The following is a 17278-nucleotide window of genomic DNA, read 5'->3' as shown; positions in this document are numbered from 1 at the left end:
GGTTCAAGTTTGAATCACATAAGACACCAAGAAGAAAGCTAGCACTAAGAAAGCATTTAATTTTAAAAATTATTTTTCTAAACAATAGGGCTAGAACATTCAAAATAAATGCTATCACACTTTTATAGCAAAGTCGAAAGTGACAAGAGACTCATCCTGTTTTTCACTGTTCTAAACAAAACACCAGTTCTCTGACATTCACCCATACTAAACACTGACATTCACTTTACCTTTTTTATATTATTCTTTTTGAAAAAAAAACAACACCTGGAAAACCTTGTTTACCTTTAGGTTTGACCATGAGACATTATGTCAAATCACCAGAGCATTGCTGCACAAAAATATTTTAGAACACCCCAAAAACCCTTACCTTGGTGCAGAGCTTCCCCAGGCTCCATGCTTGTCTGTCAGGATGTTGATAATTTTCTGTATTAGTTGTGTTGCAGTCACCTGGTCCCGGTACTTCGCTGCTGTGATCAAATGATGACACATTTTTTCTTCTTCCCGTTTGTCTGCAGAGTACTGGGCACACAGTGACTGGCAAGAAAATAAATACCTTTATTACTTTACATTTTAATTACACAATCTAAAGGAAGTTTGAAGCACTTCATAATTAATTACTTATACAAAAGCCTCGAGAGGAAAGAATCAACCCCATTTTCCAGGTTTGAGAATTGAGGCCCTGTGCAGCTGCCCACAGGAAATCCGTCCAGAGAGCCATGTAGAGGATCTTGGTTTGCCATGAATTCTTTAACCACATCACACACACACTCAAAATTTAGCAAAAGCCAACACATTAGTGGCCAGACTGCATAATAAAACTTATAAAATAAAAGTGGTTATGCCTATAACAAAGTGAATAGCTTTATAAAAACAATGGCAAATCTCAGAATAAAGAATGTCAGCTAGCTGACCACTCCACTCCCATGACTCTTCATTAGATTTGGGGAGCCAACTGCTTGCTGTTGTTTATATATCTATGAAAGTTAAGGAGAAAAATCCACATTTTTTCAGATAGACAGAAGATAAAATGCATCTGAGGACTAAATCAATCTTTACCAGGTGGCTCCTTGAAGTTGAGCACATTTGCAGGCCAGCATGAGAAAGTCAGTAACTTTCTTAGCAGTATTACACCTATTGTAGGAACATCTTCTGCTTGCCAACCTACTCAAAATCAAATTCTAGCAAACAATCTACTAAACGAACTCAAAACTATGAGAGATTCTTTGTTACAACATTGTGTCATCGTTTTGGTTTCTGTTGACCTTCTGAATATTTTCCTGTTCATACAGAACTCAAAAAACGGGTATCAAATTTGTATCATCCCCTCATCAAAACCCCATTTTGCTGTACATGAAAACCCACAAGAAATTCAAATATTGGTAGAAACAATAAAGGCTTTTCCCCACTTCAGCACACCCTGTTTGTAATTTCAGTTTTCATCTGGCAATTCCACAGATCACATACGCCAGACAAAGCATTTCAGCCTTTGTCAATGATTGGATTATTCTATGATTTAGTTAGTGGAATGGACACAAATGTCTGCCTAACAACAAAAAAAATTGCTTTTTCTTTGTGAAGCACAGCTGATGCAGACACTAGTACAATTATTTCTTAGAGCTTAGGTATCAGCACAATATCATATGCTTTTTTTTAATGTTTAAAACAGTAGCAACGCTTTTTCTATATATGTACAAGCCCTAGAAACTTACTGCAAACAAAAAAATCAGCAGGCTATAAATGCTATTTATATATGTGTATATATAAATATATATGTCATATAAAGTGATAGAAAGGAAGAATGTGAAGAAAAGACAAAATAAAATTTGGGGTTGTGTAGATTTTCACAGACACTAGACAACGAAAATGTACTAACAGACAAATAAATTTTAAAGAACTATTCTGACAACTTTGATATATTTAAATATTTCCTCATAATCTTCCCACACTTTACAGCAAAGCTCACCTGATGAGCAGACATCCAGGAGGACTGAAGAATAAGCAGCTGACTTTCCAAGTCAATGAGACATCAAAAATTGTCTTTTGTATTCCTACGTGAAGCACTCTGCCACCCCTCTTCACAAAAACATAAGATGACTAAATCATACCTAACACTAAACAGGATTTTCCTAGCTCTTTCCAAATACAGCTGTCTTTTCCAATACATTGAACTATTTTGCACCCATGATGATTCCGACTTCTTTTCAGCACTTTGTAAATGTTTCATAAGCTGTTTTTTTTAAGTTGCCTGAAAGGGCAGAATTCTAAAAACAAGTGAATAAGGTAAGCTAAGTAGTAAAATGTTTTAAAGTGCTCTTTAATGGATCCTCCTTTACAATTTGAACAGCAACTTTTCATATCTGACATAAAATCCATAGATATAAATCACATTAGAGGGTTATTCTTTCCCCATTATCAATCTCTGTCTCTTTATGGAACATTAAAGTCACATTTGACCTTAAAACATGATAAAATGGAAATCAAACTAGAATGTTTTGTAAAAGATATAATGAACTTGTACCTCTTTAAAAAAAGTCTCTTTATGATGTGATTTTGAACACATCCTTCATTAAATACCAACAAGGATTTTCAAAATGTAGCTGTGACAAACGAAGAAAAAAAAGGGTATTTTATTGTCCTGACAATGTCTATGAAGACACAACCAGCCTGTTATAAACTGGAAATGGAACTCCACTTTTCAGGAAATTCAGGATTTAATATTAATAGAAATTTGCAATTATACACCAAAACTGAGAAACTCCCACAGGCAGCAATCCCATGAACTTACAGCATCACTCTAGGAGGAACTCTTAACCACTGCATGCTCTTTACAATATATATTTTACAAACAAAAAAGAAAGAAGCCACAGTTTGCCAGATGTCTGCCACATGCATATCTAGTTATTACCTCTAAGAAAGTTCTGCAAGAATAACCTCCTCTTTGATCATACAGCTGCCTCACCAGTTGTTCAGTGGTTTCTGCCATATATATATATGCGCCAAATATACAGCAAAATAGAAGTTATTTCTCCACATCCCTCTCTCAAATTTTTTGAATACAGGAGTGAAAGAAGACTGATTCCACCAAAAGAATCAGAAAAAGACCCATCCTGAAGTAGCCAATCACCACTAGACTATTCTGAAAGCACTAAAAAGTTCCCATTTCTCTTCATTTTTCATTTTCCAGATGCCAGGTTCACCTGATCCACCGCTTCCTAAGATGCAACACCAGGATATAGAGTAGCATAGTTAATACTTCACACTAAATCCCAATCATTCCATTTATGTAAAATAGAAATCCAGCTTGATTTCTGTTTGTGCACAATCTCAAAAATGTATTTTTACAGTTTTATTTCTTTCTCAGTGTTCAATCTCTTGCACCTGCAATGTGCACCCTATTATGCCAGAATATGGTTTTACAATTAATATACACAGCTGCAGGCAAACAGGATTGTCAAACCTTCCTTCCTTCCTGCTGCTTTGGCCTACATGATTTTTTTTACCTGTTTGGGCAAGTGTGCAATGAAACCGTAATCACAAAAGTAGCACAGTCATCCTTAGGATGAAACTAAGTGTTGAAAGGAAAAAAAAAAAAAGCATTTTCATATACACACACCTCAAGTGTTATCTCCAAAAAGTCTTAAATTCAGTGACTGTTAAAAGTTTTACAAAGAGGAAGTGTATTAAGCATGGCATAGAGGCAAGACCCTTGTTTTCCAGCCCTTCATCCAGGACAGAACAAAATCCTTCACTTTACCATTATCACAGAACCAGGTTTTTTCCTCTCTCCCACTCTCTGCCCAGACAAGACTGCAGGCAAGCTAAACATGAAGGTTACCTGAAGATTCATTTTTAAGGAACAGGAAGGGGCACAAGGTTGTCCAAAAGGCAAATTAGAGATGTGAAAATACAATACATTATGTATGCAGGAAATATTCCAGAAACACTGACAGGGTGAATTAGTCTATTCTGCCTGTCCATATTTCAGTGAAGAGGAGGATTAACTTAGTTTTCAGAACTATTTTATCTTTGATCTTTATAAAAATGTCAAGTAAAAGATTTTCTCTGCACAGTACCATCTCCATCGTGCATCTCTGCAGCCCCAAAATTACAATGTAATGCTTTCTACAAGCGATTCAAAGTTTAATAGTGTGGGGTTTTTAAAAGAAATGTTGCACCTTTTTACTCTTATTCTTCAACTCTGAGATCGCTGAACACTTTTACATATGCCAGTTCCTTTGTCTAATTTACCTAAAAGCTACTGGCTTTGTGAACAACCTGTCTCAGAGGGTGTCACTTAAGAGGAAAAGTCATCCATAAGATAATGCACAGTCTTGCCACTAATGCAAATTCCCTACAAATAAGGATATTTTAGTAAATGAAGGAGCTCCTCAGTCCTCTGCTTTCACAGATCTTTGCACTTGACCTCTGACCTGAGGTTTAAAGTCTGGACTAAAAATGCTACCCAGGGAAATCTTACAAAGACTCCTGAATAAGACTTAGAAAAATGAAAGCTTAAAACCTCAACAGCGAACAAAAGTCAACCAATGACAACGTCTGACAGCCACCGTCAATTCTGAAGTGATGCCTCTGTCATCCGACGACTCCAAGTATTGATTTCTCTCAGCATGAAAAAAGCTTAAGCCAATGAAATAGATATAGCATCATCCCCCCGATAATAGCCATCAAGGTTAACACCAGCAGAACACTTATCAAAGTATCTCTTCTATTTCTTCTTGTTTTAATGGACTGAACACAATGCAATGGCTTCTCATCTCTTCAACCCATGGGTTTCCAAATCTCATTTATCCACTTTTCCAGCCTTTTATCTGATTTCAAGATTAAAAAGAATCTGCATCTAAATCAACTGTTTGTAATACAAATGGTGCAGGGGGGGAGGGGGATGAAAAAAACGTAGGTTTATAGCCAGACATTCCTGAGGGGAAAAAAAATGTGCATTTAAAATCACAAAAGGAAGGAAAAAAGCATGCAGTTGACTTAGATCACACCAAACACAGACTGGCAAAACTATGGTCATGACCAGTAAAAAAAAAATTTACCACAATCAATTTGGGTTAGTGATTAGAGAGAAATGCAAGATCTCAAGAGACATCTGGTTTTAATCTGTGCTGAGTCAACAGCTTTAATTTTTACCTTCAAGTCTCACAGAATTAAGCTTTAGTAAACCCAAATAAAGACTAGGCAACAGCACTTTTAAGCATATTGCATCTTTCAAATGAACCCAATTTAGTACAGTGGGTAAATGAGACAAACTAACATGAGTTCAACTGGGAAAAAAGCAGCTGTCAGAATAAAGAAATAGTGAAGAGCAGAGACAAATAACATCAGATTCCTCCTGCAGTGTCCACTAGCACCACAGACTTTTTTTAGCCTTTTTCTTTGATGCTTATCTAATTGATATTATTTGTGCTACAGCAGCACCCTTGGATCAAAGACAAAGCTTTGCACAAACAAGTAAGATCTCTTCCTCTTTGCTAGAAACTGAGATTTGCTACACTATTCCAATACTCTACTTCTCTAAGCATGACTGCTAACCACTGGCATAAACAATATGCAGAGAGAAATGTTCTTTTCAAACCCAAGAACCTGTTTTTACTGTACTTATGTCCAAATATTTTGCATTCAAATCACGCACTAGGATAGGAACTTTCCTCCCTTCCTCTTTTGCAAATCCAGTTTGCCAGCAGTCCCTTCATGCTGCTCTTGTTTAAAATAGTCTAAGAGCCTAAAAACAACACACTTTGGCAATAAATTTAACATTTTTTGGGTTCACATCTTCCGAGTACAAAGCATTTTTCAAGCTAGAAAGAATCCAAGTACGATTCCCTATGCTCTAGAAACAGTAAAGCTCAGCACTCCTGCACAGGTGGCTCCGTGCTCTCAGATTTGATATTAAGCAAAGGAGCCAGGGATGATCTTTTCAGGCATTCCCCAAGTACACTGTATCACCCTCATGACATTCAATGGCTTCAACACCACCACAGAGATTAGTGCTGTATTAATACACTGAAGAACTTCTAGTCCAGTGCAACAAGCAAATCAAATCCATGAGCAACTTCTGGAATTGACAAACTCCTTTATTTTATAAGGAACATCCACTCTGCCCAAAAAATGACATATACTTACATAATCTAAGGGTTCACTACACATTCCTAGTGAGGTCACACCAGTGTGATATTTCTCAAGTGCTGGATACTTGGTTTTGCTATCTTTTCATATTGTCCTTTCTGTGCAACTTATATTTTAAAAAAAAGGAGGGGAGGGGGAGGGGAATACCTTTTAATTAGCTGAAAACATATAGGGAGAGATAGATAGATAGATAGATTAGATAGATAGATAGATAGATAGATAGATAGATAGATAGATAGATAGATAGATAGATAGATAGAATTTAAGTGGGCCAAATACAAAGCTCTGGAATGTCCTCATTCACTGTGACTACCACCTCTCCAACTGCCTCGTTCCATGGAGGCACAGTAAGGATTTCCATTGCCTTGGAGGTGGGTACAAAGCAGTTCAGCAGTTCTGGCCCCAGCAGCCAAATGATTGCTTCCCTAGGATTCAGATTTCCAGACACCCTGCTGCCAGCACAGTTCTTTTACAACTCACAGCACCAAGACTTGGCACAGGAGTGACACCTGAACAGATTGAAAGTCACATGCACTTCAGATGGCACAGCCAAACCTGAAATGAAATCTCTAAAAGCAGGTAACATACACCAGGCAAGGATTTCCGAACAACACAACTTAAGTTAAGAAGCCCTTAAAGGTACTACCTAAAAAGCAATTTTTCACAAGTTTTGTACCAGATGAATTCTGAATCATTTTTCATAATAGGGGCCAAAGGTACATTTCTCTAAGTGGGGAAACAATAATACCTTAAAACATGGGAAAAATGGACATTCTCAATGATTGGAAAAATGTAGCCAGAATGATTCAGACAAGCAGATAAACCAAAGGATAATCTGGAACCCTATTACAAAATGCCTTGTACCACTAGCTCCCCTCGTAAGTGGTATAGAGTATTTTGTAATGAAGTTCCAAATTAAGTCACTATAAATGTGGCTTCAGTCTCTGGCTATAAAAGAAAGCGAAACACATTTGCACAACTTAAAATTCTTTAACTTTGATAGCTATCAAAGAGACAGATATAAATACTTAGGTATATCAGTATTTAACACTTGACTTATGTTAATGGTCTCAACACTTACCTTAGAGGAATGTATATTTCTATATAGGATTCGTTATTATGTAAGAGCTCACATTCATATATGTAGAATCCTAAGCAAATATAATCAACATATCTCTGTTGATTTTGTTATTTATTGTTTGATATTCCTGCTACATCGCACTCACTAAATTTCCTTATAAATTTGCAAAACACATGCAAAGAATATTCATTTCCAGCCAAAAACTTCTTCATAAACAGCTTCCAAGCCTATGTAAAGTTCCAGCTTTGCAAAAGGCGGAAAGATTAGCCCCTTGAGATATCCCTGCAGTCTGGGGTCTGTGTTTCTGTTTCTATTTTCTACATAGTTCCCCTCAAGCACTTTTCAGCCTCCCCTGTTTAGTGTCTTGGATTCAGAACATAACTCTGATTTTAATCCAGGAGTTTGAGAATGTATCAAAATCTATAACTTCATGAACAAAGAACAGAGAGATCACATTCATTTGAGATAACAAGCATTGAGGCATAATAGTTTCCTATCTTGCCATGACTGGTTGCTGTTGCTGCCTGTTCCGAGCTTCCCTTCCCCCTCCCTGAGACAAGCCAGGACTTGCCTCTGCCATGTGCTCTGAACCCCTTTGTTCCAAGCAAGGGCAAAACCAAATGTACCTCAAACTCTTCAGCAGTGTCTGATTGGCCGCTCACCCCGGGTCCGCCCCCAGTCCTCCCCTTTTCCCTCCTCCGAATAAAAGAAAGAACCAAGGGGGAGCCCACCCTCTTTGGCTTTGCAGCTCTTTCTGCGAGCATCTCTTGTCGTCTGTTTCTTTTTCAAAGCTGTAATTGCAGGAATGAGGCGAGCTGGGAGCTGTATTTCTCCCTCTTTGCTTCTGCTGGTGGTATCAGCTTTGCAGCTGATACAGGTACCCATTTTAGAGCTACTGAAATGCTGGATTGCCTGCGCTACCTCTCTAGGCTGCCCAAGGCTTTCTAAGGCATTGAGCTGCAAGCCTAGCCGGTAAAAAGCTGTAAGTTTATCTCCTCAGGTTGCATGCCAGTGACAAGCACATCTCCAATTAAACATCAGTACTTTGGATACCACGTTGTTTTCAGATCTGTCTGGGCTCCTAAAGATGTCACTTAGGAGGCTTAGTGGCAAAATAAAATTTTAAAAAATTAAAAACTTGTAGTTGTCCTTACAAACACAAATTCATTACCCAAAAGGTAACTCATCTGTCCTTCACCAGCTTCTACCATGGATGCTCCAAGAGCTGATTTAGTGGCCTTGATGTCTGACAGTTCAGGACCTTTTCAGCCTCTCACAGTGGAGAATGATCACCTTGCCTGGCACATATCCTTGAGAAACACTGCTAAATAGGGCAAACACAGTATGGCAAAGTATTTCCTTCCCACACATGGGAAAAAATCCCTTTAATTACTGCCATTAAGTCACCTTCATCTGTATCTGCAGAAACATTTTAATTAATTATTAAGGAAAAGTATTAAGGGTGGGTTTTGGTTTGTTGGGATTTTTTTGGTCAGAGAAATTTCAAATTACTATGAGAGAATCTGTGAAAAAAGAAGGATTACATGTAATTTTATTCTCAAGTCTATTCAAGAATAACATGTTCAGTGCTGCCAATTTACAACTTTCTAACTTCCGCTCCAAACTCACTCTTTACCTTTTTGTAAACTAAGGTTCTTGAGTGAGTTATTCTTTCCAGGACCAAGTATTTTAAAAGCAGCATATTTTTATTAAGATGATGATGAAACAGGAAAAGATTTTTAAAGAAAATAATCCAGAAGCCAAGAGAAGGAGTTTTAAAATATGGCCTATATGGCCTTTTATAGCAGTTATTCTTTAAAATCATTCCTAGTCACTTACTTTGGAAACATGTTAAGAGTCACAATCCCAACTTTGGCTTAACCTCTGCCTTATCTTAAAGCCTCCTGTCAGAGTTCTTATAGCATCAAACTATGAAAATCAAACTGTTCTAACTTTATTTTTTCCTCTCTCCTTTTTTCCAGTATTCTATGTTCTGTGTTTCATTCCAGCTAAAGTATGAGATTTTTTCCTTTATCATTGGTTCTCATGCGCTAAGGTAACATGATTTTTGAATTTTAGAACAGCATAAGACATGTATGAACAGGGGGGTTTTGTAACTATTATTTTTTATTCAGAAAAAGTTCTACCATCCTTGAAAGGTTGACATTTGGCTCTAAAAATTGTTGGGGGGAGGATAATTTAATTTCTTTTTAAAACTATGTGATTTTACTATCCATAAAAAGACAGCATTTGAAATATTCCCATTATTGAGAGCATGAGAAGACAACAGCCTCTGCCTTTTTTCACAGCAGTCTTAAGTGAAAAACACTCATTCATACAACTCTAGATCCTTATACTGAGCAATATGGAGCAAAGACTGAGACTGTTGCTTTAAAATTTGTATTTTTTTTTGCTCTCTTGGTTTAAATGAAAAGACTGCAATGATGCAAGAGACAGTATTGCAACCACCATAGATGCTCCCTTCAGAGAAATGAAGAACTATGTAGCACCAAGCAGTTTCTACTGGCATCATCCTTTATGTTGTCAATTTTAATTTTAAAAAACAATAATATTCCCTAAACACAACTGTTTACCTTTACATAAGAACATGTAAAAGCCTCTTCCTAAGTTTTCTGCTTATTTGTCATTTCGATGTTAAATACCAGAACTTGTGAAATGTCCTATTTCAAGTTTCTGATGTTCTTGTTGAGTTTTGATTCTGGCTCTGTTTCAGCTCAGCATGCAAGGTTTTTCTGTCTGGTTGTTTTGGTTTGTTTTTTTAAATGGTATGAGGGTGACTTCATAGCACCCCTCAACAACAGTTATCAGCATTTTCTACAAACAGCTGAACTCAGGGATGTTGGTGTAGGACCAAAAAACAGATTACACATTCCAGCTGCACAAATCCTGCTTAACTAGACTTTGCTAATTGACTTTAATTCAGTGTAAAATAATAAATTCAATACTTGGAGCTTGTAACATTTAGAGCACAATAGCCATGCAGGATAAAAACAAAAAAAAAAAAAAAACAAAAACAAATCTGTGGATTTATAAAACTCAAATCTGAGATTTGGTGTGGATTACAGTTCACTCATTAAAATTATAGGTTTTGAAATAAAGAACAGCGACTAATCAAAATCAGCAGCTTCCACCAAGCGCGCACAAAACCGAAAGAAACTACTGAAATTACATAAAACATTATGTAAAACACATGTAAGTGACAGTTATTGGAAATACCAAAGAGCCATGTAACAACATCTCTCACACACTTTAACAGCTTCAGTTACACTCCAGCCAATAATCTACTTCTAATATTCCAAATTTCTGAACAGCTTCAAACAACTGTGACTCAAAAATAACGCAGGAAACATCCTCCCTCCTCTCACACCGACCATATGAAATTGCCTTGCAGGACAGCACTGGGCCAGTGCCAAGATGAGTGATGCTGGCTACAGGGCTCTCAACAACTGCTTAGAAACGAGGTATTTGGGGTTTCTAACAGGCAGCACAGGAAAAAATAAGCAACAATATTTTAGAAGTCAGAATATCTGACTTTTTTTTTTTTCCTTATTGTAAATGTTCCCTTGGGACCAAGGGTCAGCATGGAGCCTGCACAGCTGAGAATGATCCAGTCCTGCTGGTGGGAGTGGAGAGACTGGCCTATGGTCCTAAGCTATGACAACATTTGTTTCAGAAGTTCCATACATTCTCTATAATATAGTAACCCATCCAATAATTTTGCTTCCTTTATCTGTCAAGAATTGGCATCAGTCACAAAAGATGGAATCTCAAACTGCTCCAAGGACACCAGACAATCCAGAAGAGTTCTATATGACTTCAATCTCCTGCAAGGACAGGCAGGGAGAAGGACTGAAGGAGCACAAACATCTCAAAATCGACTAGGCCATAACCTTGGCATTACTACTTGGACTCAGAATTTGTTCCTGCAAATTTTTAATCAAAAAAACCCCCAGTATCTTTGCACTAGGACACAAAAGAAAAAAACATGGAATGATGACCCAAGCACTTGCACTGCTCATCAGTCACTATCATCACCTTCCAAGCAATATATAAATCTTTTCTTTTAAGATGGCCAGAACTCTTTGAAGATGCATTTTCTAAATAGTGAATTAATAACAGGGACTTAGAAATGTGAGCAGGAAACAGGTGGAAGGGAGGAGTGGTGAGGAAAAAAAACGGGAAACATCTACTTGTGTGAAGCAGAATAGTGAGGACAGTTTGGTTTTCTGATTAGAAAATCTTCCTAAGGATTGACTCTGCCACTTCCAGTTGGACTCCAGATTACCAGTGAAATCCAGAGGTTTCTAAGTCACACGATGATCACCAGAAGAACAATTTAACTGCCTGACACATCTTCCTTTTCATGACCTAAGACCATCTCAAAGGAATTGGCTCAGTTTTCTCCCATTTAGGTCAAAGAAAAAAATTAGTAGATAGACTTGTTCTGCAAACACTTCGATAAAAGAATAAGATGAAGCAGAAAGGCAAAGATTTTTTAACTCGCTTATAGTGATTCCCACTAAAGGGGGCAAATACAGGAAAGTTAAGATAAAAACCTGGACTGAACAGCAGTGAGGTAGAAGTGGTAATGTGAAAGGATCTTTCAGTTCCAGTTAAGAATCCTGATTAGTACAGTCTTGTTCCCTTCCCTGGAAAGCTGCATAGATCTACTCAGAAATAAAAAGGTAGCTTTATAAAAGCTCAGGAATATCACCCTTGGATGGATGTGGCTTTACAGCTTTCCATTTTCCCCCCTGGTCCCAGGTGGACTTCAAGCCCATCTAGTACTAAAGATACTTTTATCAATTTAGTTGTAAAATCCTTACTTAAGCAATTACTGTCTCTTTTCAGCCATCACTCATGCAGGTATTTATTTCTGCACGTCACAGCATTTTGCATTCATTACGGAGCATTCTCCGTGAGAGGCTGAAGCTTTCAATGGAAGGAGAAATTAAACTATTACACTAAATGCAACATTTTGTACAATTTTCTCCTCAATAATGTACTAATAGATAAAAGAGAAAAATACGGAAGAAACACAGACAACAGTAAAAATTTTAACTGTAAGTACTTTCAGGCACTACTGACAAACACCTTCAAACATTTTCTAAACAGCCCAGTATCTTAATGTGTGTTGCCTCAAAGTTGATTTTCATAAGTTACCTTCATGAACATCAAAGAATACACCTGCAGGTATCAACTTTGTCATGCCTCAACCAGGAGACTGATTAAATACAAAATGAGACTATTCCTACTATGATTTTAGTCCAAACAAGAGAATGATGAAGGTAATCACAGCTGACATAACCAAGAAGCCATAGGTCAAGATAAGTAGCTGCCCAAAATATGGACCAGAATTTCAATTCATTACTCTTTAGGGTCAGGTATGCTATGTCTTTTAGGCACATCCAAACCTGTTTTAGGGTTGCAAATCAATCTAACATGAAGATACTTGTTCTCCCTTCCTTTTATAGAAATATCAGTGTGCAAGTGCTTGGATAAATCATCCAGATAAAAAGCAGACTTTGCAATGCTGGTTAAGGTTCAGAGTTTTAAAAATAAACCTTTTTACATTCAGCTGTAGACAGTAGTTAGTGGGTCCGTAAATGAGTGCATACTGCAGGTACACAAACTTGTACATGCTTTGTTCTTGTACATACAGCTGCAGAGTGAGCTGCCTTCATAAAGTCACTTCTAAATTTTCATTTCAACCACCAGACACTACAAAAAAAATTTACAAGTAACACAAATAACAACATCCTAATACCTGTGTGCACCAGTATACCCCAGTAACTCCAGAACTGGAGAGCTGTTAGAAGAAATCCAGCTATAGTCAAGTGGATGGGCTTTAACCCAACAGCCTGAACTCAGGTCAGTCATAAATAACATTTGTACATTGGTGCTTTTGCCAGGAAAAGTCAAATGAGAGAAAAACCATGCAGAGACAGCACTAGAGTATAGGGAATTACTTTACAATTTTGTGACCTCTTTCTTTGATTGCTGTTATAAACAACCTTTTACATAAAAACAATACTTTTGAAAATGAAATTGTGTTTAGAATATTCAAGACTACTGCCAAAAGACTGTCAAATATGTCTGGACTACAAATGATAATATAGTGAATCAAAAGCTAACACCCATTTAGCAATCAGATGCATATTTCATCCTTAATGAAGGCCTGAAAAGAAGAGTTCACTTTATTCTGGATGCAGGTATCAAAGCAGATCTCACAAAGCAACACAGGCGCATCATCTAAGGATCTTTTTCACATTAAGAATCCTATTAGAAGGAAAACACTAAAAGGTAATTGAATTTCCCTCAGTTATCTTCATCTCTGTCAGCTCCTGCTACAATAACTTACTCTCCAGAGCAGAGATAACTCAATTCTGTCCAGCAAGCATATGTTATGAATCTCCAAAGCAAACTTGTCTAAATCATTCTGGTCTTCTATCAAGGTTGGCTGTAGATATGAACTCTGACAGAAAGCAAACAAATTTATTTTTATCTTTTCGATAATTCGCTTCCCTGTGCCTTGATGGAAGAATCTAAAGATATAAATGTTTCCACTAATTCTGGAATTAGAAAGATTGGTTGCAAACATTTGATCTGAAAGTTAATGCTATTAAAAACACTTCAATTCACTATTCTGTTTTAACAGAAACAAAAAAGCAGTTTCAGGTTCCTGTAGGCAAACAAAAACTATATTATCATACTGTAATTGACTTTTTTTTTCCGAATGGTTGTGATATTTATATTTTCACCTTCAGTGGAAATGTTAACTCTACAAATAATAACAACAGAAGAATATTCTAACCTTTTATTTCATCAAAGCTCTGAAAACATCAATAAGCACAAATCCTCCACTCACATAAACAAACTACTTTTATTTTAAAAGTCACATTTTGGGAAGGTATAATGACTTATTCTAGACCAAAATCACAAAAGCAAAATGAAAGAAAAAGCCAGAGAAAGGGTATATGACAAGAATCAGTATAGCTAATTCCAGAAGGAAAGGAGTGAAAATATGAGATAAGGGCCTGGTCAAACTAACATTAACTGTAATTCCTGACAGTTTGTTTTAGGCTGTTCAAAAGATATGTAAAAAACAGTCTGAAGAATGAGTGAATAATGAATTGCTGACACTCAGTTACTCAGAATTGTTTAGTCACAAAGGAGATCTGAGGAACTGGAGGGGAAGCTTGGAAGACCAAGTCATCAACACAATAAAACAGCACAGGAGCTTCACCTTAGATAAAAAAACATAGAAAATATGAAATAGAGATTTTAGACAAAAAATTAACACCATGGTCACACCTTTATCTTTGCTCCTTTTTGCCATAATTTTTCAGCTATTGGAATCAATTCTTCACTACACTTGTTGGAGTCAGCCTCCCAACTGTAAGCATTGAGTGTAAGCATTATCAGCTATTATCAGCAACAGCTTTATTCTATTAATTACAACAGTGTAACGAACAGAAGGTGCTCTAGGAAATACTGGTTGTGATCCATGTCTCCTCATCCAACCTGACTCACTACCAGGGAAAAGGCATTTTACAACCCAAGCATCACTTCAAATTGCAGAAGAGTGGGAGTGTTTTCTGGGAAAGTGTTACTACATTTGCCCTTTCAGTAAAGTCTTCCTTTAGAATGCACAATTTGACATAGGGTAATAGGCTTGACAGTGAAGCCCAAAGATGAAAACACATAATAAGAAAGAAATAATACTAAATGAAGATAAGTTCAAGTTTACAACTGAGCAGAGTATTTAAGTCCAACCTACTAGTTGAAATACTGAGAAAAAACATCTTCAGGTATACGGACCCTGAAGATCTTCTGTGACCTTGTCAGTTCCAACATCAGAATTATTTTAATAAAATGTCTTTCTCATTTAGATCAAACCAAGTTACAATAAAACACATAGGAGAGATGTGAACTGTCACCACTGCTTTTTCTCCAAAGCTGAAGAATCCCTAACACTGTTTTTAGAAAGGTACATAAGCAAAGCAAGTTATCTCTGGACAGAAATTTTAGAATAAAATCTCCCATCAAGCACAATAGGATACTTGCTTTGTTAGTGCTAGAAAATTCCATTCTATTTACACTGTATTACTTCAGTCAGGATTATTTGAGAATCATTACCTGGCATGAGCTACCATAAAAATCTGTACATGAATAATAAACTAGGTAAACAATACTGATTTATTTTTCATGAACAGGTGGGAACAACAACATTTCTGATGGGAACATCTCATTTGAAGCAAGAAATTTCTTACCTGGCTAGCTTAGTTTTCATATTATAAATATAAAAAGATGAAGAAAAACATGGAAAATGTTTTAATAGACAACACAAAATCTGTATAAAAAGATACAATATTAGGGGTTCAAAGGAAACATGCCATCCAAGAGAAGGCTTTTTAAAAACAAACAAAAAGCTGGAATGGCTAAGCTGTAGAGAAAGAAGGCTGTAAGAAAATGGCATTCTTCAGTAAGTCTCCCCAAAGAAGGAAAACAGAAAAATACGTCAACTATGGCATGATAGTTTTAAAAACAGAATGAAGCAGGTCAAAAGAGATGAAGGAACAATTGCATAAAGCCATAAAAGGCAGCAATAAATTATTTTTCAAACCAATCAGGAGGAGTAAGCCTATTAAGGTGTCTCTGCAGAGCTAATAGAAGATCAAAGGGCAGAAAGCGCTCTCGAAACACATGACCCCCATGGAACAGAGATGTTATAAAAGAAAACTGGGATGAGAGCAACTGCTGGGACCAGACAGTGTCCACTCAGGTAATCCAGAAGAACTCAGGGATGAACACAGCCATCAGCTGCAGTGTTCTTGTTCAAACTGCCTCGGTGCCAGAGGAATGAAATACTCCAAATGGACTCTGGAGGACTGCAGGGAGCAACACAGCAATAAGTCTGAAATTTCTGAAAGGCAAACTTGGAGCTGTGTCTAAAGCAAAAAGCAAACCGAGGAATAAACACACTGGCAAGAGCCATCAGTGCCTTTGTAAAGGAAGTCAGGCTTCATTAGATTTCTTTCAACAAGCCACTTGAGACACAGACAAGAAAGATCCAGCTCATCAAGTCTGAATGCCAAAATGATATTTAAATAAAGGCAGGATGAGGTAAGGCAGATAGGAACACCTTATGATGGAGTTAAGATGTATTCCCACAGCAAAAAATAAGTTCAAAGACCTATGGAGAGTAGATTAATTAAGCTTATTGATAATTTCTAGCGAATATAACAACCTGTAACAATACTTACAAGAGGAGATAAACAGTTTTTAAAACAAAGTTTACCATTCATAGGAAAAGAAAAATAAGTAGATGTGTTAAATACATAAAAGAAGTGAAAAGGGCCACAAAAAGTTCAAATCTCAAACACTGTAAAACACTGTGCGTGACCTTCCTGGATATTTTTTTTTAATTACACTTAGTTTGTAAATGAAACATCTCAGATTATAGAATGTGGAAGAATCTCAACAAGATACTGCTTAGCACTAAGCATTAATTACAAAGCAATAAAACTTCATAAGCATCAAAAAAATAATAGATTTTTTAAAATATGAAATACCTACAGCCATAAATCTATTTAGTTTCTATATTCAATATGATTTCAAAAGCCCAATAATATGTTGATACTTATTAGATTTAATCCTACATGCAGTTTGTCTCATAACGGGTAAAAAACATTCCCAAAAAAAGGGAATGAACATCACTTCTTGTTTCATCAGAAAGGTTTATAGGAGAGAGCAATTCTTAAATGAATTTTCTGTCAGGAACAATATTATCATGTCACAGAATCACAGAATGGTTTGGGCTGGAAGGGACCTCAAAGATCTTTTAGTTCCAACCCTCTGCCATGGGCAGGGACACCTTCCACTATCCCAGATTGCTCAGGGCCCCATCCAGCCTGGCCTGGAACACTTCCAGGGATGGGGCATCCACAATTTCTCTAAGCAACCTCTTCCAGTGCCTCACCACTCTCACAGGGAAGAATTTCTTCTTAATATCGAATCTAAGCC

At 36.8% G+C, this 17278-nt stretch overlaps 1 protein-coding gene across 4 annotated transcripts in view; it reads right to left on the bottom strand.

Moving 5' to 3' along the window:
• LRBA (LPS responsive beige-like anchor protein) overlaps positions 1–17278 on the bottom strand; it is a 372621-nt gene that overhangs the window by 216962 nt on the left and 138381 nt on the right. For all 4 annotated transcript variants that reach the window (XM_069012817.1, XM_069012818.1, XM_069012820.1 and 1 more), the window contains exon 36: positions 371–537. In XM_069012817.1, the coding sequence (XP_068868918.1) occupies positions 371–537 (167 nt within the window). The remainder of the gene's footprint in view (positions 1–370; positions 538–17278) is intronic.

Source organism: Aphelocoma coerulescens, chromosome 4 (assembly GCF_041296385.1).
Source record: "Aphelocoma coerulescens isolate FSJ_1873_10779 chromosome 4, UR_Acoe_1.0, whole genome shotgun sequence".
NCBI lineage: Eukaryota > Metazoa > Chordata > Aves > Passeriformes > Corvidae > Aphelocoma > Aphelocoma coerulescens.
This window is presented reverse-complemented; position numbering and strand designations above follow the sequence as displayed.